This window comes from Lynx canadensis, chromosome E3, assembly GCF_007474595.2.
Source record: "Lynx canadensis isolate LIC74 chromosome E3, mLynCan4.pri.v2, whole genome shotgun sequence".
Lineage (NCBI taxonomy): Eukaryota > Metazoa > Chordata > Mammalia > Carnivora > Felidae > Lynx > Lynx canadensis.
The window spans coordinates 20,051,012-20,078,165 of record NC_044318.1 but is presented as its reverse complement, the minus strand read 5'-3'; the positions used below and the strand labels follow the sequence as shown (position 1 = coordinate 20,078,165).

Below are 27,154 nucleotides of genomic sequence, written 5' to 3'. Positions count from 1 at the left end.
TAAAAAAAATTTTTTTTTCAAACACACCAGTACCAGCCTGAGAGCTTCCCTTGAACTTTATTTTTGAGAGAGAGAGAGAGAGAGAGAGCACTTGAGCAGGGGAGGGACAGAGAATCCAAAGCAGGCTCCAGGCTCTGAGCTGTCAGCACAGAGCCCGACGCAGGGCTTGATCCCACAAACTGAGATCATGACCTGACCCGAAGTCAGATGTTTAACCGACTGAGCAACCCAGGCGCCCCGTTCTCTTCGAATTTCTTAAGACTCAAAAGATCCTGGAGGTGGGAAGGGGAGCAGCTTCCTCACTGCCGTCCTGCTCGTGCAGGTTCAGGTTCCAGGCCCCAGGCAATAGCCAGAAAGCTCAGCAGGGATGGACAGACCTTCTGTTTCCTGACTGGGGAGGCTTCCTGGGCCCTATTCGTCTGTACAACTGGATTAGTATCCTGTGGCTGCCGTAACAAACCAGCACAAACTCAAACACTGGTGGCCTCAAACACTAATATTCTCTCGCAGACTGAGAGGCCAGAAGTTCGGAATCCACTTCACTGGGCTCAAGTTGTCAGCGACACTGATTCCTTCTGGAAGCTCCAAGAATCTGTCTTCCTGCTCTTCCCAGCGTCTAGCGGCCGCCTACGTTGTCGGCTTTGCCCTTTCCTCATCTCCAAAGTGCACCGCTGTTCTCTGTCTCCGCTATCACACCTCCTTCTCCTCCCACCCTCCCGCCTTCCCTTGTAAGGACCCTGTGACTGCACTGGGCCCGCCTGGATAATCTCCCCATGTCGGTCAAGGTCCTTAGCTTAATCGCACCTGCGAACCCCACTGGCCATATGAGGTGAGACATTCACAGGTTCAAGGGACAGCAGCAGACGTCTCAGGGGCCTTCATCCAGCCTGCTGCAATAACCAAGATAGGCTGAGGCAGGCACGTGCCTCAGCTGGAGGTGGAGGCCGAGGTCAAGGTGCCAGGTGTGACATCAGTTGCCACAACACAAGCACGCGGGAATAAACCCCCAAATGGACGCTGGGGTCTGAGCGGAGTCTGACTCACAGGGAGCAAGCCAAGGCTGGAGGAAGATTCGGGAGCTTTGGTTCTGGCTGACGTGGTGGTGAACCAGAGCCCTCCCAGGGGAGCAGCACACGAGCAAGTGCAGAGGACCAAAGGCAATTGGCAACAGAGATTTATTTAAACGGTAAGCCAACGGGCACAGCAGGTGGTGCGACAGCCCTGGGAAGTGAGGTCTGTCAGGGTGTGGGACGAGCCCAGGGCTGGCCACCGCCCAGGAAACGTGGCCAGTCCACTCTGGGAAGGTTGGTGGCAGCAGCTCCCAGCTCGGCCTGGGCTTCCAATAGATTAGTAAGTGATTTCCTTCAAACCTGAGGAGGGGAAACACACAATACTGTTAGCAGACTCACACTGTAGGGCAGAGAAAGCAGGCAGCGGCAGGAGAACGAGGCCCTGCTGGACCCCATGCCCCTGGCGACCGGCTCGGGGGGCACGGGCCACACGCCTCATCGTGGCAGCTCTGGCCTCTGGCATGGTACGAGATCAGCCGCGAGGAAACAAGAGACTGGACAAGGCTGTGTGTGCAGGGGTGACAAGGGGATTAAGAGAGCACGGTCACAGTTCACGGGCTCTCTGCAGGTAACGCCCAAAGTCTACCCTTTCAGTAATGAACTCTGAGCAAGTGCAGACACAGGGTGGTTCTTCACCTCACACATACAGCACCCGTGTCACAAAGCTGTCCCCGACACAGAGGTGTTCGGTGTATTAAAAAACTTTATAAAAACTAGAATCAGGGGCGCCTGGGTGGCAGTCGGTTGGTCGTCCGACTTCAGCTCAGGTCATGATCTCACCGCTTATGAGTTCCAGCCCTGCATCAGGCTCTGTGCTGACAGCTCAGAGCCTGGAGCCTGCTTCGGATTCTGTGTCTGCCTCTCTCTGCCCCCTCCCCCCGCAACTCGCACACTGTGTCTCTCTCTCAAATATAAATAAACATTTAAAAAATTATAAAAAAATGAAAACTAGAATCGGCTTCGCAGTATTCCGGACAAACTACGTTTCCAAAAGTGTGGGAAAGTTGAGTCAATCTGGACATAGTAGCCTCAGGACAGAATTTTTATAAAGCTGTTAAAATTATCCTCAGTGCAAGTTTTTCACAGCAAGGGGAGATGGCTGTCAAAATACTAAGTGGAGAAGATCAGGACTCCAAGTTACACAGCACAGGAAGTCAGTTCTGCTAAAAAGAGCACAGTAGCTAGAAAAAGAGTGGAAGGAAAGAGCTACTAGGGTTATCTCTGAGTGACAGGCACACAGGCAATTTTCCTCTTCTTTTAGAAGCTTTTCCTCTTACGTTTTAGAAGCTTCCAAAGTCTACAAAGAATCACGTTGTTTTTAAAATTGGGGGGGGAGGGGAATGACACTATAAAACCCCAATCATAAATCATTTTAAATAAAAAGACACATTTAAAAGGATTTTTTGGGCTGAACTGCTCGGTAAATTTATAAACTACTGGAATGATAAGCCCCAGGGAGAAGACTGACAGCTACATATCAACATGGGATTTTCGCACAGGAGAAAAGTTCTGCCTTCGCTCCGTCAAGTTCTGTTTCGTGTGGGCTCCCTGCCTCAGGCTGTATGTCATCGGACCGGCTGCAGGATGACCTCTGCAGGAAGTGTGAAGGGCGGCTACTCCAATCAAGGCCAAAACTGGGATCTAACATGGTCTCCACGAGGCTCTGAGAGATGCCCTAGGGGATGACCCCCCCCAGAAGAAGCGAGACCAACATGGGCCCCTTGTAAATGAGGAACTGGGTCAAGACCGAGGAAACAAGAAACACAGAGACGAGGATCCATGCTCCCTCCACAGCCTTCTTCTGCCAGGCTAGAGGACTTCACCTTAATCATAGGAGGTAAGAGGTGAGGCGCCTAGTGGCTCAGTCAGTTAAGTGTCTGACCTCGGCTTGGGTCACGATCTTATGGTTCATGGGTTCAAGCCCCACGTCAGGCTTTGTGCCAACAGCTCTCAGACTGGAGCCTGCTTCAGATTCTGTGTCTCCCTCTCTCTCTCCCCTTCCCTGCTCACACACTCTCTCTCTCTCAAAAATAAACATAAAAAAGAGGCAAGAGGGAGAAATTCGACCCGCAGCTGCATGGGTTTGCTGGAGACACAGATGAAGACATATCCTCATATGTGTCTAGGTTATGTCTAGCAAACCTGGTTAACGAGACAAACAGTGGTTACTTTTATTAAGATTACTGCTTTCGACTCTCAAGGTCTTTTCCCTTCCAACTGAGAAAATGCCACGAGACTGCTAAAGTGTCGTAGGTTTGTTAGTGTGGTCCACATGACTTATTTGAACAATTCACCTGGTTTCTGTGCTATGAAAACACGGAGGAGGGAACAGCTAGTTTTCTGCATAGGCTCATGAACACACACATACGATACTCGTTTCTCCAGGCATGTCTTATATTCTTTGGAGAGAAAAAGGTCCCCATTTCTAGGTCCAATCAACAGATGTAAAACCACGTACCTAGTTCACTTCCTCCTTTGCTTGCCCAACAAAGGCAGTAATGTTTCATGAGCTGTTCAAGCAGCTCCATTTCATCCAGGAATTCAAGTGACTCTATTCTGGGGAGAGAATAAAAAAACAGAGTATGAATTTATGCAAATGAAAATGAACATGATGACCGAAAGTTTAGGGATATGGAAAGATGTTCATATTTATACTAAGAGGAAAGAAGGATATGAAATAGTGCGTATGGTATGGTTCCGTTTTACTTTTGTTGTACAAAAATATACCATAAGCAAAGTCAAAAGACAAATGAGAAACTAGAAAAAAATATTAGTATACAAATGACAAAGGGTAGATTTCCTTGCCATGTAAAGAGCTGGTACACATCATGAGAAAACCTGTTTTAACTTTTTTTTAAATAAAAAAAAATTTTTTTTTATGTTTTTTTTTGAAGGAGAGGAGTGTGAGAGTAGGGAGAGGGACAAAGAGAAAGGAAGACACAGAATACAAAGCAGGCTCCAGGCTCTGAGCTGTCAGCACAGAGCCTGACGCAGGGCTCAAACTCGCGGACTAGGAGATCATGACCTGAGCCAAAGTCGGATGCCCAACCGACTGAGCCACCCAGGCGCCCTCCTTTTTTTTTTTTAAGTAGGCCCCACACTCAATGTGGGGCTTGAACTCACGACCCTGAAAGAGTCAGTTGCACGCTCTACTGACTGTATCAGCCAGGTGCCCCCCCCACCCCGCATTTAAAATGTACACCCTTTCACTCAGCAGTTCTGCCTTTAAGAGTTTACCCTGTATGTACAAAGGTGTACGTTCCAGAATATTGACTGCAGCCTCACAGCTGCATCATAGCTGTAACCGAGGAGAGCTGGGTTCAAGAGGTTACGGCGCACTCACACAACTGGAGGATATGCAGCTATCTGAAAGCATGCGATGGGTCTGTGTGCACCGACCTGGAACAGTCTCTAAGGCTTACCGTGCAATTCGAAAAGCAAACTGTAGAGTAAATAACGTGCAGAGTGCGCTACTATCTACGTAAAGAGCAAGTGGGGGACATACGTGCTTCCACGTGCATAGCTCACTTCTGGAAGACACAGGCAAGGGCACTTGTCTCTTGAGAGAAGGTGGGAGACTCGTGGTGAGGGGAGCAGGATGGAAGGGTTGGTCTTTGTACTCCACACTGTCGTCTTCTGTTTTATCATGTGCTTGTATGATTTTTTTCAAAAGAGCATTTAAATAGAAGCTTTAAAATATATACACAAAGAGGAGCCTGGGTGGCTCGGTCGGTTAAGCGTCCGTCCGGCTCTTGATTTTGGCTCAGGTCACGACCTCACAGTTCATGGGTTCAAGGCCCTCACCTCGGGCTCTGCACTGACATCATAGAGCCGGCTTGGGATTCTCTCTCCCTGTCTCGCTGCCCCTTCCCCACTCGCGCTCTCTCTCTTAAAATAAAAATAAGTTCAAAGAAAAAATCTGCAAGCAGACTTTTCCCCCTCAGAAGCCCTTGGGCAATGTCATCTCCCTCCTCCAAAACACAGGGATTGTGCAGAATTGCCACCGCACAGGGTGCTCTGGGAGTGCGACAGGTGTGACTACACCTTTCGTTTTGACCAAAATAACCTGCTTTGGCACAAACCCTATCTCCGTTAGTGGCTAATGAGTTCCTCTCAAGGTGCTATGGTTTAGCGTGTATTAGCAGATTAACATGGTTCAAAATATATCTAGTGAGGGTTGGAGGTTTGAGGTTTGTTTTGTGTTTGTGTTTACATTAAAGACACTTATGGGGGTGCCTGGGTGGCTCATTCGGTTAAGCGTCCGACTTCAGCTCAGGTCACGATCTCGCGGTCCGTGAGTTCGAGCCCTGCGTTGGGCTCTGGGCTGATGGCTCGGAGCCTGGAGGCTGATTTCGATTCTGTGTCTCCCTCTCTCTCTGCCCCTCCCCCGTTCATGCTCTATCTCTCTCTGTCTCAAAAATAAATAAACGTTAAAAAAAAAAAAAAAAGACAGTTATGTCTTTAATCAATCAAAATTGTTCGCCGTGAAACTAACTCTCGCCAGTCCGCACCTGCTCGCTTCAGCTTGAGGCAATCTGCTGTAGACTTCCATCATGTTGACGGCTGATGCTGTTTCCCACCCATTCGACAGGAGCCGTTCTTTCTAGAATGTACAGTGGAGAGAAAAGGGAAGGCATAAGGCACCGTTGTACAAATCCAAGGCACTCTTGGAGCACATGAGAATTTCTCTTAGATGACTCCTTTTTCAAAAGCCCATCCCGGCCCCCATCTTTCTTCTTTTTCTTTCCCAATTTTCTGCACCGAACATGCATTGTTGTCATGGGAGAGAAGTCACTAATGTATATTTAAAGAGAAATAAAGGAAGGAACTTGTCCGTGAGCAAGAGTGTTTGAATGCGTTCGAGGGGTAATGTGACATAAGACATGTACAACCTCACCTATTTAATAGGGGCAGGGCTGGGTGGTGTCTCTTAAGCAAAAAAAATAAAAGAAAAAGAAAAAAAGAAAAAGAAAAAACCAAACAAACTAACAAACAATAAATAAAAGATATTTAAAGTCTCTATTACAGATTCTAAGAAATGTAAGGGACGTGTCAAGTACAAAGTTTGGACCATGTTTGGATCCTGTTTCAAACACACCACCTATAGAATTTTTTTTTTTTTTTAAACAACTGGGGAAACCCAAACACGAACTGTGGAGTGGGTGCTATGGAGGAGTTTCGGCTGATATGTGAGGTACAATAATGATATTACCATTATCCCGGGGTGGGGGAAGAAAATGCTTACTGGTAGGAGATTCACAGGGAAGTATTTATGGGGGTAATGCTATACTCTCTGGATATGCCTTAAAATATTCCAATGACAACACCGACAAAAAATGGGGATAAATAAAACAATATTGAAAAATGTGAATCACCAAAGTTGGCTGGTGGGACATGGGTTTTCATTCTACCGTTCCCTCTACTTTCATGTTGTTTGAAAATATGCATACTGAAAAACTGGAATAATAGGGTATGGGAAATGTGAATGTGTATTTTCCAAACCAAGATGGCGGCCCAGGTCTTGGACTTCTTTAGCGTGACGAACCAGTGGCCCACGTGGAACCCCAGCTGCCTGTTCAGGTGGGCACTCGACAGGGCTTCTCACATTCTCTGATCTGAGAAGGGAGCGTGCCCTTCCCTGGGGGGTTAAGGGTACCAAAGGATGTCCCCGCCCTGCTCTCCGACCTGTGACTCTAACGACTTGCAGGTCTCCACTCCCGCCAGGTCACACTGTCGCCTCCGCAGGTTTTCGATCATGATCTGTCCGAACCGGTCGTCCATGTTCACCTGGGAAGGGAAAGAGGAGGCTGGGCAATGCCAGAAGGGCTTCTCGAATACGCAAAATCAGACAACAGTATTCTGTTTCTGAGCCGTCAAGGCCAATGTTTGCTAATACCCAGTGCAGTCAACGGAGTCGGGTGCAGGCACGGCACGCAGGGCCGACGAGAGCGTCGTCTGCTGCCGCCCCCTGCGGGGCACCCGGGCGGTGTGCGCTCGGCCTGGGAGCCGGTCAGACCACTGCACACCACGTGGCCAGGTGCACGCCACGTGGCCAGGTGACTCCCACGTGCACGCCAGGTGCAAGAGGGTTTACTCCGCAGCATGATGTGTAACGGGACCTATGACGGAAAGGACTCACATGCCCATCCGCTGGGGTTAAAGCAGCTGTGGCATGGTCGTTTAATGAAATATTACATTGCCATGAAAACAGCAAGAGGACATCCAAGTAGATGTAGGTACAGATGTAGACACACATACAGACACAGATACAGATGTGGAATGATTGTCAGATAACAGACTCTCGAAAAGTATAGTACAGAGGGATGTGCATAACATGCTCCTGTCTGCCCTTAAGAAAAAAAAAATCTCTAGCTACATTTACATATGCACAGAATAATTCTGGAATCTGGCCATGTTGCTTCCCAGGTTGGAGGACTCACTAAGGTCTGGGTTAGAAGAAAGACTTACCTTTCCCTGCATACCCTTTTGTACTATTTGATTTTTTTTTGAAGTTTTGCATGTGGTGTTACTTATCTAATGAGAAACCACTTAACCCCCTTCTTACAATGTTTATTCGTTTTTGAGAGAGACAGAGCATGAACGAGGGGAGGGGCAGGGAGAGAGGGAACCACAGAATCCGAAGCAGGCTCCAGGCTCTGAGCTGTGAGCACAGAGCTCGACGTGGGGCTCGAACTCATGAGCCGTGAGATCATGACCTGAGCCAAAACCAGATGCTTAGCTGACTGAGCCACCCATGCGCCCCCCATTTACCACTTCAAAAAAACCATTAACGTATCTATACGCACAAATGTCACAAAACATACATAATACACTGCGCACTATTATTACTTTGTCCCAAAACGTCAACAGTTTACTATACGAAATGATTCCCAGAGCTCCTGTGACAACGGTGGCAGGCAAGAAGCAGCATCACTCTCTCTCGGTGGACGTGTGAGGCTTACGTGGCACGGATGGTCACACTGGGTGCCTGTGAGCATGTGCTCCGTCGTCTTCCTGCCTGGGTCTGAATCCTGGCCTGAAACTTACCAGCCGTGAGGCCGTGCGGCCGTGGGCAGCAAGCTGTCCAATCCCTCTGTGCTTCGGTCCCCTTACCGGCCACACCCGCCACACCCCGGTTACTGTGACAAGTCGGTTAATACAGGTCACACTCATGGAAGGTGCCTGCTATATAGCAAGCAACTTCTACAAGTTCGCTACCCTTATTATATCAGTACTGAAATCTGCATCACTCAGGGCGCCTCGGTCGGTAAGCAACCGACTCTTGATTTTTGGCTCAGGTCATGATCTCACAGTTTGTGGGTTTGAGCCCCGCACTGGGCTCTGTGCGGACAGCATGGAACCTGCTTGGGATTCTGTCTTTCTTTCTACCCCTCCCCTGCTCGCTATCTCTCTAAAAAATAAGTAAATATTAAAAAAAATTTTTTTTTCCTCATTCATGTGATTTTTGTCATTTTAAAATACTGATTAGGAAATCATGGAAGGCATGTGAGCAATTAGTACACCTGAGGAGGCTGATGGTTTGCATTTGTTAGGAAATTGCTGAATTAAGTTAAAACGGACACATTCCCAGGCTTGCTCCCAAGTGACTGGGTCCGTGGTCAAGATTCACTTCATCCACCATTGCTATAGAGAATGCACGAATGAAACAAGGTGAACAGAGCAGGGTGAACACCCACAATGTGTGAAAACAAAGCAGAATTCAGGGGCACCTACGTGGCTCAGTCGGTTAAGTGCCTGACTTCGGCTCAGGTCATGATCTCACAGTTGGTGAGTTTGAGCCCCGCGTCGGGCTCTGTGCTGACGGTTCAGAGCCTGGAGGAGCCTGTTTCAGATCCTGTGTCTCCCTCTCTCTCTATCCCTGCCCTGCTCACGCGCTCTCTCTCCCTCAAAAATAAACAAACGCTAAAAAAATAAAATAAATTAAAAAAAGCAAGCAAGCAGAATTCATTTTCCCCAGTCTTGGTATCCTGCAAGCAAAGACAGATTCCCAGGACTTACAGAAGCCAGATGAGGCCAGCTACCATTATGTCCACTCACCAGGACTGAAGACTGAGTCTGAGGAATGCCCCCAGTTACATAGAGGGAAGGAAGAAAACTCAACTGAGAACCACCTCTATGGGAATCTGGCCTGGAGCATGAAGAGGTGAGAAAGTCAACCAAGGTAAGGTCTAGCCGTAGATCTGTCCATAATTATGTGACACGGGGCAAAGCCTTTACTGCTCTCATCCGTAATGGAATTTAAAAATAAAATGAGATGACAAAAATAAAATCAATAAAGTTGAAATAAGCAATAAAATTAGCGTCATGTATTCAGTCACGTGCCCCCCGCTACACATCATCTCATGAACTCCCGTAATAGTCCAGAGAAGTTATCCCTTTAGAAACAAAGACCTGGCGGGGGCACTGGGGTGGTTCAGTTCCTTGAGCGTCCATCCAACCCTTATTTCGGCTCAAGTCATGATCTCACAGTTCGTGGGATCAAGCCCCGCGTCAGGCTCCAGGCTGCCAGCGCAGAGCCTGCTTGGGATTCTCTCCACCCACCCCCACCCCCACCCCCACTCCGCTCCTTCCTTGCTCATGCTCTCTCTCAAAATAAGTAGTGAACTTTAAAAACATAAATCAAAAACAAAAACAAGGACCTGGGGCTCAGAAAGATCCAAATCACAGCTAATACCTGCTCAGCAGCCGGGCAATCCTGAAAATGCTCTTGTACAAATTAACTCGCTTACTCCTCACTACACCCTATTAACGTTGGGACTGTTATTATTCTCATTTTCCTGATAAAGAGACGGCACGGAGAGGTTATGAAACTTGTCCAGGTCACACAGCTAGGCAATCTACCTCCAGAGCATGGATTCCCAACCACCCTACAATTCTGCCTAAGGGCACCCGGCCAATCATAAGAGCCAGGGCCAGGACTCGCACCCACGCTGAATAATTCCAAAGCTCTAAAACAGAACCCTTCCCACCAGATCAGAGGAGAAAAACAGGCAACCAGTGGGCCAAACTCGGGGATCTTACAAATTAGGAATTTTACATTAAAATTCTACACTGTAACTTCTCCTGAAAAATTGGGGGTTCTCAACTCCAGGCTCCCATGTCCACATGGGAACAACAAGGTGGCACTGAGCAGGGGTGAACTGTGGTTCATCAGAGTCCCCAGCACTCCTGTCTACCTTACACCTGGCCAACTTCCTCCACTGCATCACCTGCCTGCCTCGGAAGGAATCAGGGTTCGCTACCCTGACACCCATGTTAGCCAAAATTCCTTCCATCGCGGTCTATGACTCTATAATTAATACAACGGTAAAATGTGAACTTTACAAAGTTTTTGTAAAGGCCAAGAGAGAAGTTCCAAAAACCCTGGCTGTGAGTTTGCAGGAAGTTAAGAAATCAGGAACGCTGGGAATTGTTAGAATCGATTAAAAAGGAGATGTGTGTGTGGCCAGAGGCAGAAGGAAAAGAGTGAGTGGAAATTTATACTGAGGTTGCTCAGAGAGGTTAGCCACCACGCGAATGCATACAGCACGCAAAGGTCTTGAGCTTCCTTTTACCTGTTCGTAGTTTATGAACATAGCTGTCTCAAAACTGTTAGCTGCCCACTTGAGAAGGTTGGCCGACTGCTCCGGAGTCATGTAAACCAGCACACATTCCGTTATCAGCAGTGTTGGCAATCTTCAGAGAAGAAAAAAGGCACTTAAGTATGTATTCATCAAATCGGGCTCTAACGGCAGCCACGGATAGTGCTGGCAGGGCAGGAAAACCCTGGGGTGCACACCGCAGGAAGAGGAGAAGCCCCGAATAGCACGTCAACTATCAGGGCGGTAAGAGGTGGAGAGCCCCGTTGTGACCCAAAGTTTCAGACCGTAACAACGTGAGCACTGAGCAAGGTTTTGTCTGGCTTGCTACAAATTCTCCCCCGGCATGCCCGCACGTGGTGACGAGGTGGCCCTGCAGACCCCTTGCTCCGAGGTAGTCTAGTTCCCTTCCCCTGGAATCTGGGTTAGGCCTGTAACTTGCTGTGGCCAATACAACAGTAGCAAACACGACGCAAGCGGAAGCTGAAAATCACTTGCACGTTGGCCCTTGCCCTCTTGCTCGGAAGCCTGAACCAGTGTGGCAATGAACGCAAGCTGGCTTGCTATCGGAGGGGAGGCCCTGTGCGTGAGAATGAGGCATCTGCATAGGAGGGAACCCCAGGGGATCTCAGCTACAGGAGTGAACCCCAGGGGACCTCAGCTGCAGCTGGCTCCAGTGGAAGAACCACCCAGCTAAGCCCAGTCCAAATGGTCAACTCACACAATCCCGAGCAACTTGTGAACTGCTCTGAATTGTGAGTTGTTCGAGACCGCTGAGGCTGCAGAGATTTTGTTACACGTCAAAAGCTGACTGATAAAATGCAGAAATACTGCTGTCCCTTTAACAGAATCTAATTCTTCTTACACAAACTTTTATCGTCAAGAATTAAAAACAACACGAGCAGTCTTCAGCAAATGACACATTAGTATGCGGTCTGAGTTACCAGACCCGAAGTAACGAACAAATTACGAAACAGGAAAAGCAATAAACTCCTACAGAAATCTCTAAAAGCTTTACATGTTGGAAGGGAACGCAGGCAGCCCTAAATTACGTGAGCTCTGCTGATTTATTCCTGCTCCTTCTGACTCCTTTACTGGATCCTCCTCCTCCTCTGCCCCTTTACGCTGCTGTTCCTCATGGCTGGTTGCTAGTTTTCTCACAAAGCAAGTAGGTTATTTTTGCCTATTTTTATTGGCGGGGAATTTCAAAACAAGTAAATTGTCTGAACTGAAAATACCCAAGAAATTTGCTGAAAAGAACATCGTGTACGCTAGTGTCAGAATGTAACCCATGCAGTTAGACTCAGTGCCTGGACTCATGATCGCTAGAGAGAAAGGCTACCCACAAATGCTGCTGGCTTTGACCTGACAGTCCCAACTATCCACTGTTACTGTTTATCAGGATTTCCGTTTTTTTTTTTTTTCTTTTTTTGACAAGGAAATGTTGTATAACTCAAGTGACTTAAAAATATACATCCAGGGGTGCCCGGGTGGCTCAGTCGGTTAAGCATCCAACTTCAGCTCAAGTCATAATCTCACAGTCCATGGGTTCGAGCCCCACATCGGGCTCTGCTCACCGCTCAGAGCCTGGAGTCTGCTTCGGGTTCTGTGTCTCCCTTTCTCTCTGCTCCTCCCCGGCTCGTGCTCACACTTGCTCTCAAAAATAAACAAACACTAAAAGAAATTAAAAACATATATCCAGGTGCGCCTGGGTACCTCAGTCAGTTGAGCATCTGACTCTTGATTTCGGCTCAGGTCATGATCCCAGGGTTGTGGGATTGAGCCCTGTGTTGCGCTCCATGCTGAGCATGCAGCCTGCTTGGGATCTTATCTCTCTCTCTCGTTTCCTCTACCCCTCTCCCTGACTTGCACATGCTCTCTTTCTCTCTCTCTAAAATAAAAATATATGTATGTGTATACAAATACACACACACATATATATGTATATGTCTACAAATGCTCTCTGGACCCAACTGGGTCATGGTACAAAGAATGAGAGAACTAAATCCAGAGGATAGACAATGAAGTCCAAGTTGCAGATGAAGTTGAAAATCAGAAAGAAAAACATTAAAAGGAAGTTTAAAGTAAGCATTTTTTTTTAACCTAAGTCTAAAACCCGAGATTGTATCAATAGGAACAATTAGAAAAAGTGAGTGAGTGGAAAAAAAAGTTTCAAAACCTCAATAGGTTGGTAATTAGAGAAAAACAGTTCCAAAAACGTTTTTATTTATTTAAAAAATTATTTAAATGTTTATTTATTTTTGAGAGACAGAGCATAAGCAGGGGAGGGGCAGAGAGAGGGAGACACAGGATCTGAAGCAGGCTCCAGGCCTCCAGGCTCCAAGCTGCCAGCACAGAGCCTGACGTAGGGCTCGAACCCACGAAGCATGAGATCATGAACTGAGCTGAAGTCAGATGCTTAACCGACTGAGCTACCCAGGTGCCCCTTCAAAAACCTTTTTAATGTAAAAGGCACCGATTATTACATACGGTATTACCACATGGGGAAGCCAGGTGAAGAAGGCTACGTGGGAATTTCCTGTACAATTTTTGCAACTTTTTTTTACAAATTTGAATTATTTTAAAATGAAAAGTTAAACACGTTTACAATATATTTTTAAGAGGCAGCCATCGCCAATATTAAAAACAGGACTAATACTTCTCAGAAGAGAAATCTAAGCGAAGCAAAAACAGCCCACAGAGGAAAACACAGAGTACAAATGAACCCCAGAGAATTATGGATGTAATTCTAATGCTTGTGATAGCCGCTGTTCCTTATCCATTTTGTAGATCTCCACAAGTGAGGCAAACTTGCCTATCAAGAGCTCCCCTGATTAATTTTTTTAAAGTTTATTTACTTATTTTGAGACAGACAGAGGGCAAGCAGGGGAGGAGCAGAGAGAGAGGGAGGGAGAATCCCAAGCAGGCTCTGTCAGCACAGAGCCCAACGTGGGGTCAATCTCATGAACCATGAGATCACGACCTGAGCCGAAATCAGAAGTTGGATGCTTAACCAACTGAGCCACGCAGGCATCCCAAGAGCTCTCCTGATTTGTAAGTGATTATTTTCCTGGCTATTTAGCACATTTGCCCAAATGGTGTGTTTCTACATTCGCAGCGGGTTGCTGCTGGTTACCACTGCAACTGTAATAATCTACAGATTATAGCTTATGCGCCAATTTCCGTTCAACTGCTTTCACACGCATACTTAATATAATCTCCAAGCTGTCAGCGCAAAGCCTGACATGGGGCTCGATCTCCCTAACCGTGAGATCATGACCTGAGCGGAAATCAAGAGTTGGACACTTAACCAACTGAGCCACCCAGGCGCCCTGCAGTTGTAGGTTTCTATACATATAATTATCTTCTCTCAAACTTTATGGTATTAGGCATCAGTATGTTATAAAAGCAATACACGTGATTCTGATGTGAAAACAGGAGAAACAATGCTTCTCAAAAACTTGGAAAACCTCCCTCATAGCAATGAAGTGATAAACATTTCAGAATTAAAAACGGAACACGGGTCTCATGCTGCACTTTCAGCTGACCTTATTTCGCATTCGCATGAAATCACAAACGCGTAAGAGGTTAAAAAAAGATCTCACTGTGGATTTATGTTACATTTCTTTAGCTTCTCTTCGAGTTCAGGTAAATCTCGGAGATCTGCTCCAATAATGGCATATCTCTTTGAATCCAACAGGTGTCCATCTGGAAAGCCAAGAAGAGATTATCATTTCAACAGAAATTCATCCAGAGATGATCATTTCAATGGATTTTTTTTTCAAAATTAAATTATTTTTTCTCCATTACAGAAATACATGTCCCACTGCAAAAAGGAAAAAAGAAAATCAAGAAGGAGGAGGGTGGAATGAACGAAAATCACATCTTCCAACTATTAATGTTTTGGTATAGAACATTCCAGTCTTTTTTTCTATACATACAATATAAACTCATACACACAACATAAGGACATTTTCTGTCACACAAATACATACACACACATCACACAGAAAAAAGAAAACAGGGCCAATTCTTCTTCGTAAAACTGCTTTTCCTGCTTAACAGTAGTGTTAAGTACAAGGGAAACAAAGAATGGGGGAGATATTATTTTCTGTGGGAGTCTGTTCACTAGGAGCATGACGAGGGCACTGTGCTGGTGTAGAGGCCTGTCTAGTTGCCTGACGTTTCTGTGTTATCTGTGCCCACCATCTAAGGCCATCCTCTCTGAGCATGTTTTCTGACCTGAATTATTAATAAGCCCCTTGAACTTCTCTGTCAGACACACACCAAACACAATGGAACATTCTGGAAGAGTGTTTGTGATCTTAGTTTTAAAGGCTTAGAAGGGAGGAAAGAGTTGTTGGAAACACTCATACTGAAAACTTACGGGGAAAAACTGAGCCCCGGGGCCAAAGACCTTACGAAACAGGTGAAGCGGGTCAGGTACGAGACAACAGTGGTGGGGATGTGCATTCCCTCTCAGTGAAGCAGCCATGTAGGAGTCAGGGTCTGAGGCTGCCGGACTGGATTTTTCCAAGGAAAGATTCTCGGGAAAAAGCTCCTATATTTGAAATGTTTGCAACTCACTGAAATGTTTTTAAAAAGATTTAACATTGGGACCTATGGACATCTAAGAGGGGCCATACAAAAAATTGTTTCAAGTTCCTTTACAGTAAATGTGATGCAGAAGTATACACTCTGTGACGTCATGTGCACACAAGCGCAGACTCAGACGTGCATGCGCGCGCACACACACACACACACACACACACACACACACCATCTTTAAAAAGAAAGGGGAAGAAAAGCAGAGAGGTAGCCCATACTGTATTACTTAGGTTAAGGGTACTTGCCAATTTGCAGTGTGTCCTCTGAATGTAATTCTATAATGGGTTGTAATAAGAAAGGCTTGTATCTATGGGAAGATGGGAAAGAGAGAGAAATGAGTCAAGTAGCTTAGTTAGTGAAAAAACGCAAACACCCACTACCGAAATGGCCAATAGGTACCGCTACTGCTCAAAGCAAGGGCGACTCCAGAGGGCCTGCTGCTTAATCACGTCTGACCCTAGGCACACACATGAAAAATTCAGTGGGTCAGCTGTCAGAGTAGGTCAGTAAGCGTTACACTCCGAACCTGACGTCAAGTCACAAACTGATCATGAAACACTCAAGACGTAGAAATCGCCAAAGATAGGCTAGCGATAGGTTTCCAAACGTTCCAGTGTTTCCCAAGCCATCTCTCGTTTCCTGCTTCTGCTCACTCAATTAAAAATTTTAACCATTATTAATCACAGGCAACTAAACAAACCGATTCCTACTCAGACCTGACGTTCAGTAACGTTTATGTGATGACTCTGCTCTCCTCCAGAATGTGCAAAAAATTAGACATCAGAGAGCCGATTTCAGTATCGCAACCACCATACACACATCTTTCACCCCAGAAACCTCCTCTAGGCTTAAGTGAGAGCCCACCTGCTCTTATTTGACTTGGTGTCCTAACAAGCTAGGTCATATTCTGTGGCTGCACAGCGTCAGATGCCATAGCGCATCTCAGATGCACACTACGTGGGGCGCCTGGGTGGTCAGTCGGTTGAGCATCCAACTTCGTTTGGCTCAGGTCATGATCTCGCACACAGCTCGTGAGTTTGAGCCCTGTGTTGAGCTCCGTGCTGACAGCTCAGAGCCTGGAGCTTGCTTCGGATTCTGTGTCTCTCTGTCTGTGTGCCCCTCCCCAGCTTGCACTCTGTCTCCCTCTCTCGAAAATAAATAAATATTAAAAAAAAAAAATTTAGATAAAATGCACACTCTGTATAATATAATCTTGTATTTGGAAAAGGGGGAAAACTTGTTTCCATAGGATAAGTTAGAAAAAAAAACTTGGAAACTATTTCTAGCTTGTGGGAATTACACATCTTTAAAGGACAAGGTGAAAGTTTTAATGTTCACTAGAAATTTTTTTAAATGTCAGAATTAAGATTTTGTTTAAATGACTAATTTAAAAAGAAGGGGAAGGGGCGCCTGGATGGCTCAGTCGGTTAAGCGTCCGACTTTGGCTCAGGTCATGATCTCGCGGTCCGGGAGTTCAAGCCCCGCGTCGGGCTCTGTGCTGACAGCTCAAAGCCTGGAGCCTGTTTCAGATTCTGTGTCTCCCTCTTTCTCTGACCTTCCCCTGTTCATGCTCTCTCTCTCTGTGTCTCAAAAATAAATAAACGTTAAAAAAATTTTTTTTTTTTAAATAAAAAGAAGGGGAAGAAGTATACGTTAAAAACCACTGAGAAAATCTGACCTTGGGCTTGAGGTCAGGGTTTAAATTTCAGCTTTACCCCTTTGTCAACAGGTAACCTTATGGAAATTAGCGTAACTTCTTTGAGCTTTGGTTTCCTCAACTGCTAATAAAAGCATGTCATTCCTGAGTCGGCTCTGAGGGCTGAATGAGATCATCTGAGTGAAGCATTTCACATGGTGCTACAAAAGCTCTCAGCAAAGATTCACAAACTCGTCATCTATAACTGCAGAATTCTTAAAACATGGACTCAGGGTGGCCCCCATACTATCTCATATATAGTAAATGGCCAATTTGGCCTCCCATTATTCATTCAAACGCTATTTACTACACATCTGCTCTGAGCCAGGCCCCTTTCTATGCTCTGGAGATACAGAAGTAGCCGGAGCACACATAAAAATTCAGATTATCGGAGCGCCTGGTTGGCTCAGTCGGTTAAGTGTCCAACTTTGGCTCAGGCCATGATCTCACGGTTCATGAGTTCGAGCCCCACATCGGACTCTGTGCTGACAGCTCGGAGCCTGGGCCCTCCTTTGGATTCTGTCTCTCTCTCTCTCTCTCTCTCTCTCTCTCTCTCTCTGCCTCTCCCCCACTCATACTCTGTCTCCCTCTCTCTCTCTCAAAAATAAATAAAACATTAAAACATTTTTTTAAATTTCAGATTAAAATTATACCACTATAGGTCATTTCTATTAAGTGTTCAGAGAATTACGTTAACGGACAGAAGAGTTGCAAGGGAGGGGACATTTCATTTTGAAGACAGTTTGGAATGGGGATCTTGGGGCCAGAAAGAAGGTGGGAAGGGGGTAAAAGGGAAGAGTCCCCTAAAATGAGGTCTCTGGCGTTCAGACAGGCCACCTCCTGAACGCTGCCCCTGAATCCTACCGGGCTCTCTCATCTGGTCAAAGCCATACTCACTTGATGCTGTGCAGCTTTCTCGTGACTATCATGGGAAAGTCCACTTCAAAATATTTACTTGGGAGAAGATCTTCGTCCTGAGGAAAAACACGCAGTAAGCTTTAGAATTATGTTTTCACTCCTACATTTACTGACCACCTTCATGTACCGAGCGAGTACTAGGCCCCGAAGAGCATCAGGGCACTTAAGGGTTTGACATCCAGGAACGATACGGGCAGAGATGTATTTTCCAGCTTACTGTGGTCTCCACGTGGGGAATGGATGGAGGACAGGAGTCAGGGGTTCACAGCTGTCCAGGGAAGAAGTCACAGGGAGCCTGAATTGGGGGAGCAGTGCCTGGGATGGAGGCGGGGGTATGTGGAGGCGCTGGGGGAGTAGGACCTGACAGAATTTTCCAAAAAGCAGATCGAGATGAATCAGAGAGGGTCAGGACACCAATGCTGACCAGCATTTGAGGGATAAAATGGAATAAAACAGCAAAAATCCCGAAACATCGCACACAGTGGGGATGAGTACTCTTTTGTGACAGGTTTACTTTCTTCTGTGAGGGGAGGATACAGCGGGTGGTAAAGGGCAGGTGCTCTGGAGCAGGGGACGGGGGTTCGAATCCCAGCCTCACCGCCTGTCTGCTGCGAGGCCCCAAAGTCACTCCACTCCCTGGGCCAAGTTTCCCTCCTCTGCGAAGCAGAGACAGGGACAGCACCTCACGGGGTTGTGAGGAGTAATGAGGAAATAAGTACACACAAGGGACACTCAGAACAGGGCCTGCCTTAGTAAGTGCCACGTGTGTGCCTTTATCATTGACTGTCACGGGGACAGGGCGCCGAGGTGGCTCTGTTGGTTAAGTGTCTGACATTGGCTCAGGTCATGATCTCACGGCTCATGAGTTTGAGCCCCACATAGGGGCCAGGGCCCGCTTTGGATCTTCTGTCCCCTTCTCTCTCTGCCCTTCCCCCACCGGTTCTCTCTCTCATGTTAGATAAATAAACTTAAAAACCTTATTGACATGGGTACTTAAAATTAGGTCTTGGCCTGGGGTGTACATTTATCTTTACTGAGGGCTGCAGTAAAAAAGCGTGGCAGACGCGCGCGCGCGCACACACACACACACACACACACACACACACACGACCCTGCTCCCCCTTCTGCATCCTCGGCCTGGTCTCCCCTTGGCCCCCTGGCCATCCTAGCACATTCTCTGTCATGTCCAACCAATCCCTCAGCCCCGATGCGTATTCACGAACGCATTCTCTCCTCCTCAGCTTGCCAACTGCACACGCTGTAAGGTCACCGCTGTCTGGACTCTCAGCGACACCCTGCGTGTTGCCTGCAGCAGCTCCCGATGCCCCTGAGGCTTGGGGAAAGAAACAAGGCGCTCCACAACCTGGTGACCTGCCCGGCGCCCCCCCAAAGAGCTCTACTAACGCCTCCGTATCCACCTGTACTTACATTCCACAAGTACAGAGCCGCTTACTTAAAGTGGAAAGAAAGACCAAGAAAAAGACAATGGTTGGTGCCCAGAACCCTGTGGTGGGCCTCACAGGTATGGCCCTGGATTAAGGAAGAGTTGGGGTGAGGATGACACCCCTCTTTCTGACTTGAGCAACTGCACAGAACACCATTTACGTGCACAGTAACGAGCGATGGACAGCAGGGACAGAGAGGGAGCCGGCCCCCCAAGACAGCATGATGGCGGGGGGGGGGGGGTGTGCTGCAATCACAAGCAAGCATTTTCCAGTAGGAGGTGACCCTAAGGGCAAGTGTCAGAACTGTGAGAGCCAGCTACCCCTCAGCCCTTGGAAAATCTCAGGGGATCTGGTCTGGGGGACAAAGGGGGAGGGAGGAAGGGGGAGACAGGAAGACAGAGACAAAGACAATCTCCTGACCCATCAGAAGAGACACGCTCACCGATCTCAACCGTTCTCTCTTGGTGTGGCCGCGCTCCCCTGCCCGTGTGTAGGGCAGGGCCGGGTAAAAAGCTGTCCGAAGATATTTGGAGGAAACGTTTAGAGCATACCAGAAGATGACTTTTGCTAGGAAATTCCAGAACACCCTCTAAGGATTTCGCTCACACGATATGAAGTTAAGGACACGCTAAAATTCTAGAAGGCCTGGAGAACAAAAGCAAATGCAGGACAGCATACGATCCTATAGCTCGTCTAGGACTTCTGACTTTCTAAACAGCTTTCCCACTCATCAGCTACTTGCCCTCTTAAGAATGCCGATTAAGGGGTCACCATGGAGGGAAAGCTTCCAAAAGACACACCTGAGGCTTTTAAGGAACAGACATCTTCTTTCTTGCCTTTGGGAAAGGGGCAACAAATGGCTGTGGGACATGAGGCTTCAACTTTTTATTCTGGGATTCCCTGAGCCCTTCCGACACTCCACTCACCAGTAGCTTGCACGTCACAGGAGGCATGGAAGGCAACCAGGACCGTGCATAGCTACCGGAGGGCAGCCGGGGACAACTGTGAGGAAGAGTATCCCGTAGGCTCGAAGGAGATCCAACGTGGCCGACCGCTGCACAGGCTGCCATATTGAGACTGACCCCCTGCGTCCTTGATCCTCTGGCCGTGTGGAAATAGGATTCAAGAGACACCAAGAAGCTGAGGTCCCTTAAAGGGTTTCACTCACCCTTTATTCTTTGTCTGGGGTTGTGCTGGCTTTCCTGCACCCTACTCTCACCCGCTGCTTGAAGGTGGGAGCCTTCAACTGTCCCAGTGGTCTTGGGGCCTGACGTCATACAGAACGAGCTCACACACAGCGGCAGCCAAAAGCCTGTGACCCACAGCCAAGCCTCTGCTGGTGCAGCCAGGGGACCCTCCCAGGTGGAAGGTGCACGAGACAACAAGACTGGCCGACGGGATTTCCCCTCCTCTTTTACAGAAGCACATAGAGCTCAAAAACAGGGCTCAGCGAACGTGCTGTAAACAGCCAGTACTCTAGCCTTTGCAGGCCAGACGGTCTCTGCTGTGACTTCTCCACTCTGCTGCCGTAGGGCTAAAGCAGCCATAGGGAAGATGGAAGGAACTGGGAGTTGGCTGTGTCGCAGTAAAACTTTCTTTACCAACACAGGTGGCAGCCTAAGTTTGGCCCGTTCAGCTCCTGCTCCAAAGAGCAAACAAGCATCATTTTTCTAAAAAGAAACTTAGGTTTTTTAAAACCCTTTAGACTAATGTCATTATCAAAACGAAAAAACTCCACCAAATTTTTCAGACCCTGCACTATTCTCCTTCCTCACTGCTGACAGATAACCTTTTTCTTGGAAGGGGCACATGAGCTTCAGTGTACCTTGCTCAGAAATAAAAATCTCAGATTTAGTAACGATTAACCCACCTACACGGCGGGGGGAGAAACCGAACCACGGGACCACGTTGAAAAGGGTGTCAAGCCCAAAGGAGGAGTTTCTCCCGTGGCTTCTGTTCACACTGCACACATTCTGCCACTGCATTCTCTTCTAGTTCCTTCCACCACACCGTGGTCTCTGAGGCCCAGAGGCACCGCCGACCTATAGCAAAGAGCCCCCCCCCCACCCCCCGAGCAGCCGCAGGGCTCTCTGGAGAGAACAAGGAGGGAATCTGGACGTGGACGAACTGCAGTCCGTCGTTTGTTCCACGCTCCAGTGCCACTGGCTGTCCGACCTGGGGACGGCACAAGCTCTCGGAGCCCGCCTTGCCCCATCTGGGTAACCACCCCCCCCCACCTGCAGAGCTCTCATGTTCATTCCCGAGGTCATGGATGTGCACGCACTTCAGAAACGTTAGCTATCTTATCCCGAATGAAGAATGCAGAGGCAACCGGTTAATACTAAGGCTGTGCTGAGGCCACTGATTTCTCACCTCAGTGAGAGAGAGGCTGGGGGCACCGATGACCAAAGACCTCATCGGGTGAGCTGATGAGGGACAAAATACACACTCAGGTCGCATTAGGCCCACACACTCTAGTTTATCTTGGTGTACTTCTGCAAGAATCTGGGGAAATGCACGTACCCACGACTGCCACATGACCGACCTGACAGGAGAACCAAGAGAGATCTGTACAAACCTACAAAAAAGAAAACGCAATCAGTGAGATCGTTGTAGAGAAAAGGTTTGGTGCTACAATTCCAGCCCGGAATCAAAGACCAGGCCTGTGGTCCTGATTCTGCCACTAACTGGACCCATTTCCTCTTCTGTGAGGGAGTGTAATTATACCTGCCCTTGAACCCTAACGAAGGAGGTGAGGGACCAAATCAGAGAATGGAGGGGCACCTGGATGGCTCAGGCAGTTGGGCTCTGACTCTGGATTTCGGCTTGGGTCACGGTCTCGTGCTCCGTGGGATAGGCCCCGCATCCAAGTCCCACTTAGGATTCTCTCTCTCTCTCTCTCTCTCTCTTTCTCTCTCTCTCTCTCTCCAAATGAATAAATAAACTTAAAAGGGCTTTGTGTCATGCTACCATCACCCAGCCTTGCAAATCTCCAAGCTATGCTGAAGACACCGTCACGACGACAGTAAAGTCTTTTGTTGTCGTCAAAACGGCAAATGCATGGGCCCCTGGTCTCAGCTACTCCACTGGCAGGGTTCTTGCACACACGCAGAGAATGTATACAAGGATTCTGATCAAAAGCCCTGTTTGTAACAGCAGGAGCTCAGAAGCAAGGCACATATCTAGGGCCCTGGTGACATCACGTACGTGGCTGACAGTGGTGGCACAGCGGGTGCAAGCAGATGGGGACAGGGACGCGAGACAGGCAGTCACCGCATTCCTTTTGAATAGATTTCTAGCATGTAAAAAAATGTTTATTGACTTATTTTGAGAGAGAGATGGGGGAAGGGCAGAGAGAGAGGGAGAGTGAGAGAGTGACAGAATCCCAAGCAGCCTCTGTGCCGTCAGCACAGAGCCCAATGCGGGGCCTGAACCCACAAACTGAGAGATCATGACCTGAACCGCAGTCAACGGTCGGGTGCTCAACCGACAGAGTCACCAAGGCGCCCCTGACATTTTTGAACCCGGTGGGAACCTTCACAAAAGTAAACAATTCGGGAAACAAGGGGGCGGTATTTTTAAATTTACCTTTAGTCTCCAGAAGGTGGTATCCATCCCAGCCCCAAGATTTAGAATCTGACAGTGACATTCTGTCTTCTGTAGAAATGCCTTTATAAGCTGACTGACGCCATGGACCCGAGCAAAATATCCTGAGAGAGAGACAGAGACAAGTCATGACTCAGTGATGATGGAAATAAGCCTTGCAAAGTTCACACCAGGAGGACAAAACACAACCCTTCTGCCCTTCTTCAGGGGTAGCGGTTTAGGTTATCCATAGACCTTAGGGGAGAAGTAACGACTTTAACATTCTCTTCCTTTTTTTTTTTTTTTAAAGCCATTTGAACCAAAATAAGCACAATCTATCCAATGGTTGGATCAACTACATTAAGGAAAACGCAATGTCCCCTAATTCTACACATGAAAGAAAAATATTTTACATCAAAACATGGGATCTAAATGTCCCTCTTAGAAATGTGTTTTTTCCTGGCTAAGTGAAAGCTACTCTGAATTCTGCTGAAACTCAAAATTGGGAGACCGTCTGGAAAGTATTCTGGGGTCAGGAAATGGGGCAGATAAATGTCAAAGCAAAGACAGCCATATTTCTTATCATGCTCCCTTCATCTCCATCCTGTGTGGGTTAGAGCCTCGATGTTTGTAAAACATCACAGGCGGGGTTGGGGAGGGAGCAGTGCACAGGCAAATGGTGCCTAATAAACTGACTTGTTAAGCTCTGGCGTGGGAAGCTGGAACAGAGGAGACAAGAAATAAAAGAGGGTGAAAGGAAGATAAAATTGATCTGTGTTCTAAACCCTTCTGCTTACAGTATTACTATTTTAAGAACAAAATTTGAGTGGCATTTAGACACTTACTGCAATTTGACATAGGGATTTCATGTCTATGGATTCTACTAGTAAATAATTTGAGCTTGTCTTTTTACATGTCTCCTTTGGGGCGCCTGGGTGGCTCAGTCGGTAAAGCGTCCGACTTTGACTTAGGTCATGATCTCACAGGCTGTGAGTTCGAGCCCCCCATCGGGCTCTGTGCTGACAGCTCAGAGCCTGAAGCCTGTTTCAGATTCTGTGTCGCCCTCTCTCTCTGACCCTCCTTGTTCATGCTCTGTCTCTCTCTCTGTCTCAAAAATAAGTAAACGTTACATGTCTCTTCCATTTTACTTTTCTAGTAAATCCTTTTTACCGTGGGTTACAGAGTATCATCCACAATGGACTGGACATTGGAAAAATTTTAAAAATGCTCCCCACACGCTGTTTGGGAAGCACTCTCCTACTATGGGGCCCTAGTCTAGCGATGCCAACCCAGGGAGAGGAAGAAGGAAGGCCGGAGGGCTGACCTGCTGCCCAGGGCCCCCAGCACCCAGGGCACCATGGTGGGGCCCTGCCTCTGCAGCGTCTGTTAGGAAAGCGTCCTCAAGAGTGCGGGAGGGAGGCTTAAGGCCTCTTAGCCAGGCCTCGTCCAATCTTACTGATGCCTGGTTTCACCCTCAGCTCAAAGTAAGTACCATGTCCTTATTCTCAGGAAGCACCACTTTAAAATTTCTTCGCATTTCTCATTGAAACTATCCATAGGATCCATCTTTAGGGCCAAGATGCCCTGCACCCACAAGAACTATGGTCATTTGGCCAATTTCTCAATCTGGCTGAGACTAAGTCACCCACCTGTCTCAAATCCTTTCACTGCCTTGATAGAAATGACTTGTACAGCCTAACAGTGTTACTATCACTTTAATAAGGCTAAAAAAAGTAATTCCTTCCAGGAACAGATAGTTCATAGTAAAAGATATATAAATGGCTCTTAAACATATAAAATGATCTTGGGGCACCTGGGTGGCTCAGTGGGCTAAGCAAGTGTCCGACTCCTGATTTCAGTTCAGGTCATGATCTCACGGTTCAAGGGTTTGAGCCCCACATCGGGCTCTGTGCTGACAGCATGGAGCCTGCTTGGGATTCTCTCTCTCATTCTCTCATGCTCTCATTCTCTCTCTCTCTGCCCTCCCTGCTTGCAAGCAAGTGAACTCTCGCTCGCTCGCCTGCTCTCAAAATAAACATTTAAAAAATATATTAAAAAAATAATCCTAATGATCTTCAACTTCACCCAAAAATAAGAGGAATCTAAAATAAAATTACTGTAGGATACCATTTTTCATGGATCAGATTAACACAGATGAAAAGTTTCATAATACACTGTGTTGGTGAGGATGTTGGGAAATAAGCACTTTCATATACTACTGGAGAGAAGAAACAGTGGAACTCTCACGTTAAGAATGAATCCCTATGTTATACTGGTGGCTTTGAAATGGAGAAGGGGCCATCTTCCATGGAATGTAGGTGGTTTCTAGAAGGTAGACAAGAAAAGGAAATAGACTCTCCCCTATGGTCTCCAAAAGAAACGGCCCTGATGACACTTTGATGTTAGCCTAGTAAGACCCATGTTTGACTTCTGACCTTCAGAACTGTAAGATAATAAATTTGTATTGTTAAAAAAAAAAAAAAAAAAAGAATGAATCCCTAAAACCCCAGGCCTCTCAGCTGATGAGGGAATAGTGAGAAGGGAGGGGGTCACTTGCCTCTGTTAATTTCGGGGGCCTTCCTCTCCTTAGACAGTCTTACCAAATGCTGGATGTAAGGGTCATGCCAGTAGCCAAGGCTCACTGCAAACCTGGAAGGGATAAAAAGGAGGCAGGTGACTAGACGGCAGTAGATTCAGGTTCTCGGGAACCAGGTCAAGGAGGAAAACCATCTACTTCACAAGGCCAACACGCTCCCATTTAGCACTCCGTTACAAATGTAAACAGACTCAGCCATCCGCCGAGGTGCTCACTTACACTCCTCTCACCCTTACCACGGCAGCCATGTGTCACCTCTCTTTATTCTGACTGCTAATTCCTTTCCCAGGACCCTGGAGAGCATATAACCTCACCTCATCCCTCACCCAGAAGACGTGCAACCGTTTATTCACTCGGCAAACTCGCTGGCCAGAACTATTCAGACAGCCCTACTCAACCAGAAGTTCTGGGTCCACAGGAAAGATCTAGAATTGTTTTGTCAAATTCGATAATGACTCCCTAAGTATTTCCCCCAGCTCTGTCATTTCACGTCCCTTAAGGAGTAAAAGGGAAAACCAGGAACAAATAAACAGAACAGCTACAACCTAGAAAATTTTGCCGTTGTAGCTTACCCTCTCTGGCATGCACTACAACCTGGAAAATGCTACAGTAACCTAACCTCTCCCCAGGCCACACGACAGGGAATCAAAGCTCTAGTGTTCTAAGCCAGGGATCTGAAACCCCAACGACCACTTAAGGTCTTCTGGCAACCATGAGTGGAACCAGCCTTAGGACAAGGACATGTAATGGAAGAAACCTGGATCCTTAAGGCCGAGCCACTGTGGGCCTGCACCCCGCTCTACCTCTCCACAGACATTTTGAGAGTTTCCAAATGTCTTTATCGCTTAAACCAAACGGAGTCAGGCTTCTGTTACCTGCTACACCCTGAAGCATCCTAAGTGATATCCTGAGTGTATGAGCTCATTTCCATGTTTCTTGATGAACAAGCGGAGAGGGGAAGGGGTGAGTGACTGTTACCCAGCTAGAGTCTGAGCTCCCAGAGGCAGATATTGTATCTTCTCTTTACGTCCACTGACAAGGCTTACCGCTGCCTTGACTGTGGTCGGTGCTAATCCTGTACAAACCTATCCCCCCCAGTCTCTCTCATGTCCACGTTCACACACACACACACACACACACACACACACACACACAAGGAAGCACATACTTTTGGCTTCTCGAGGCAGCAAGTCAGCACAGAAATGCACAAAGTACTCATTAAGGGACACGATTCGCTACGGGCCCAGACTGTCCAAGTTTTCCAAGGGTGAACAGGCTCAGCTGTCTAAAACGGTGCTTTTCAAACAATGAATTAGGACCCATCCATATAATAAAATCAGTGTAGTAGTTTGCAAGTCTTCATCTGTGAAAATGCAGTCGAATAGAGTGAAATAGACAATATCAGTATGCATTCCACACTGTAAGAGTTAAGACGGTTTTGTGAAGCTTTTGTTCAAGTGGGTGTTTGGGGTAAAATGCAATGAAAAGTTTGTTCCCCGAACACACAAAATAGACTCTGAAACACAGAGAACAAGGTGGTAGTTGCCAGAGGGGGCGGGGGGATGGACAAAATAGGCAAAGAGGGTTTAAGAGGTACAAACTTCCAGTCATATAAGTAACGCACAAAGATGAAAAGT

General features: G+C 47.2%; 1 protein-coding gene and 1 long non-coding RNA gene across 5 annotated transcripts in view; one reads left to right on the top strand and one right to left on the bottom strand.

Moving 5' to 3' along the window:
• Positions 1–1,157: 1,157 nt before the first annotated feature.
• Positions 1,158–27,154, bottom strand: part of LCMT1 (leucine carboxyl methyltransferase 1) — a 40,926-nt gene continuing 14,929 nt past the window's right edge. For 3 of the 4 annotated variants that reach the window (XM_030300698.2, XM_030300699.1, XM_030300696.1), the window contains 10 exons: positions 25,479–25,570; positions 22,925–23,046; positions 17,871–17,947; positions 15,523–15,584; positions 14,275–14,377; positions 10,646–10,766; positions 6,756–6,857; positions 5,582–5,673; positions 3,529–3,626; positions 1,158–1,370 (listed from right to left, as the gene is read on the bottom strand). In XM_030300698.2, coding sequence (XP_030156558.1) covers positions 1,348–1,370; positions 3,529–3,626; positions 5,582–5,673; positions 6,756–6,857; positions 10,646–10,766; positions 14,275–14,377; positions 15,523–15,584; positions 17,871–17,947; positions 22,925–23,046; positions 25,479–25,570 — 892 coding nt within the window. In that variant the 3' untranslated portion in view covers positions 1,158–1,347. Of the gene's footprint in view, positions 1,371–3,528; positions 3,627–4,926; positions 5,294–5,522; positions 5,674–6,755; positions 6,858–10,645; positions 10,767–14,274; positions 14,378–15,522; positions 15,585–17,870; positions 17,948–22,924; positions 23,047–25,478; positions 25,571–27,154 lie in introns of those variants that run through there. The other variant, XM_030300697.1, reaches the window with a different exon arrangement.
• Positions 8,974–14,480, top strand: LOC115504051. The gene is made up of 2 exons (XR_003965571.1): positions 8,974–9,252; positions 14,370–14,480. It is a non-coding gene; the product is annotated as an uncharacterized LOC115504051 (long non-coding RNA).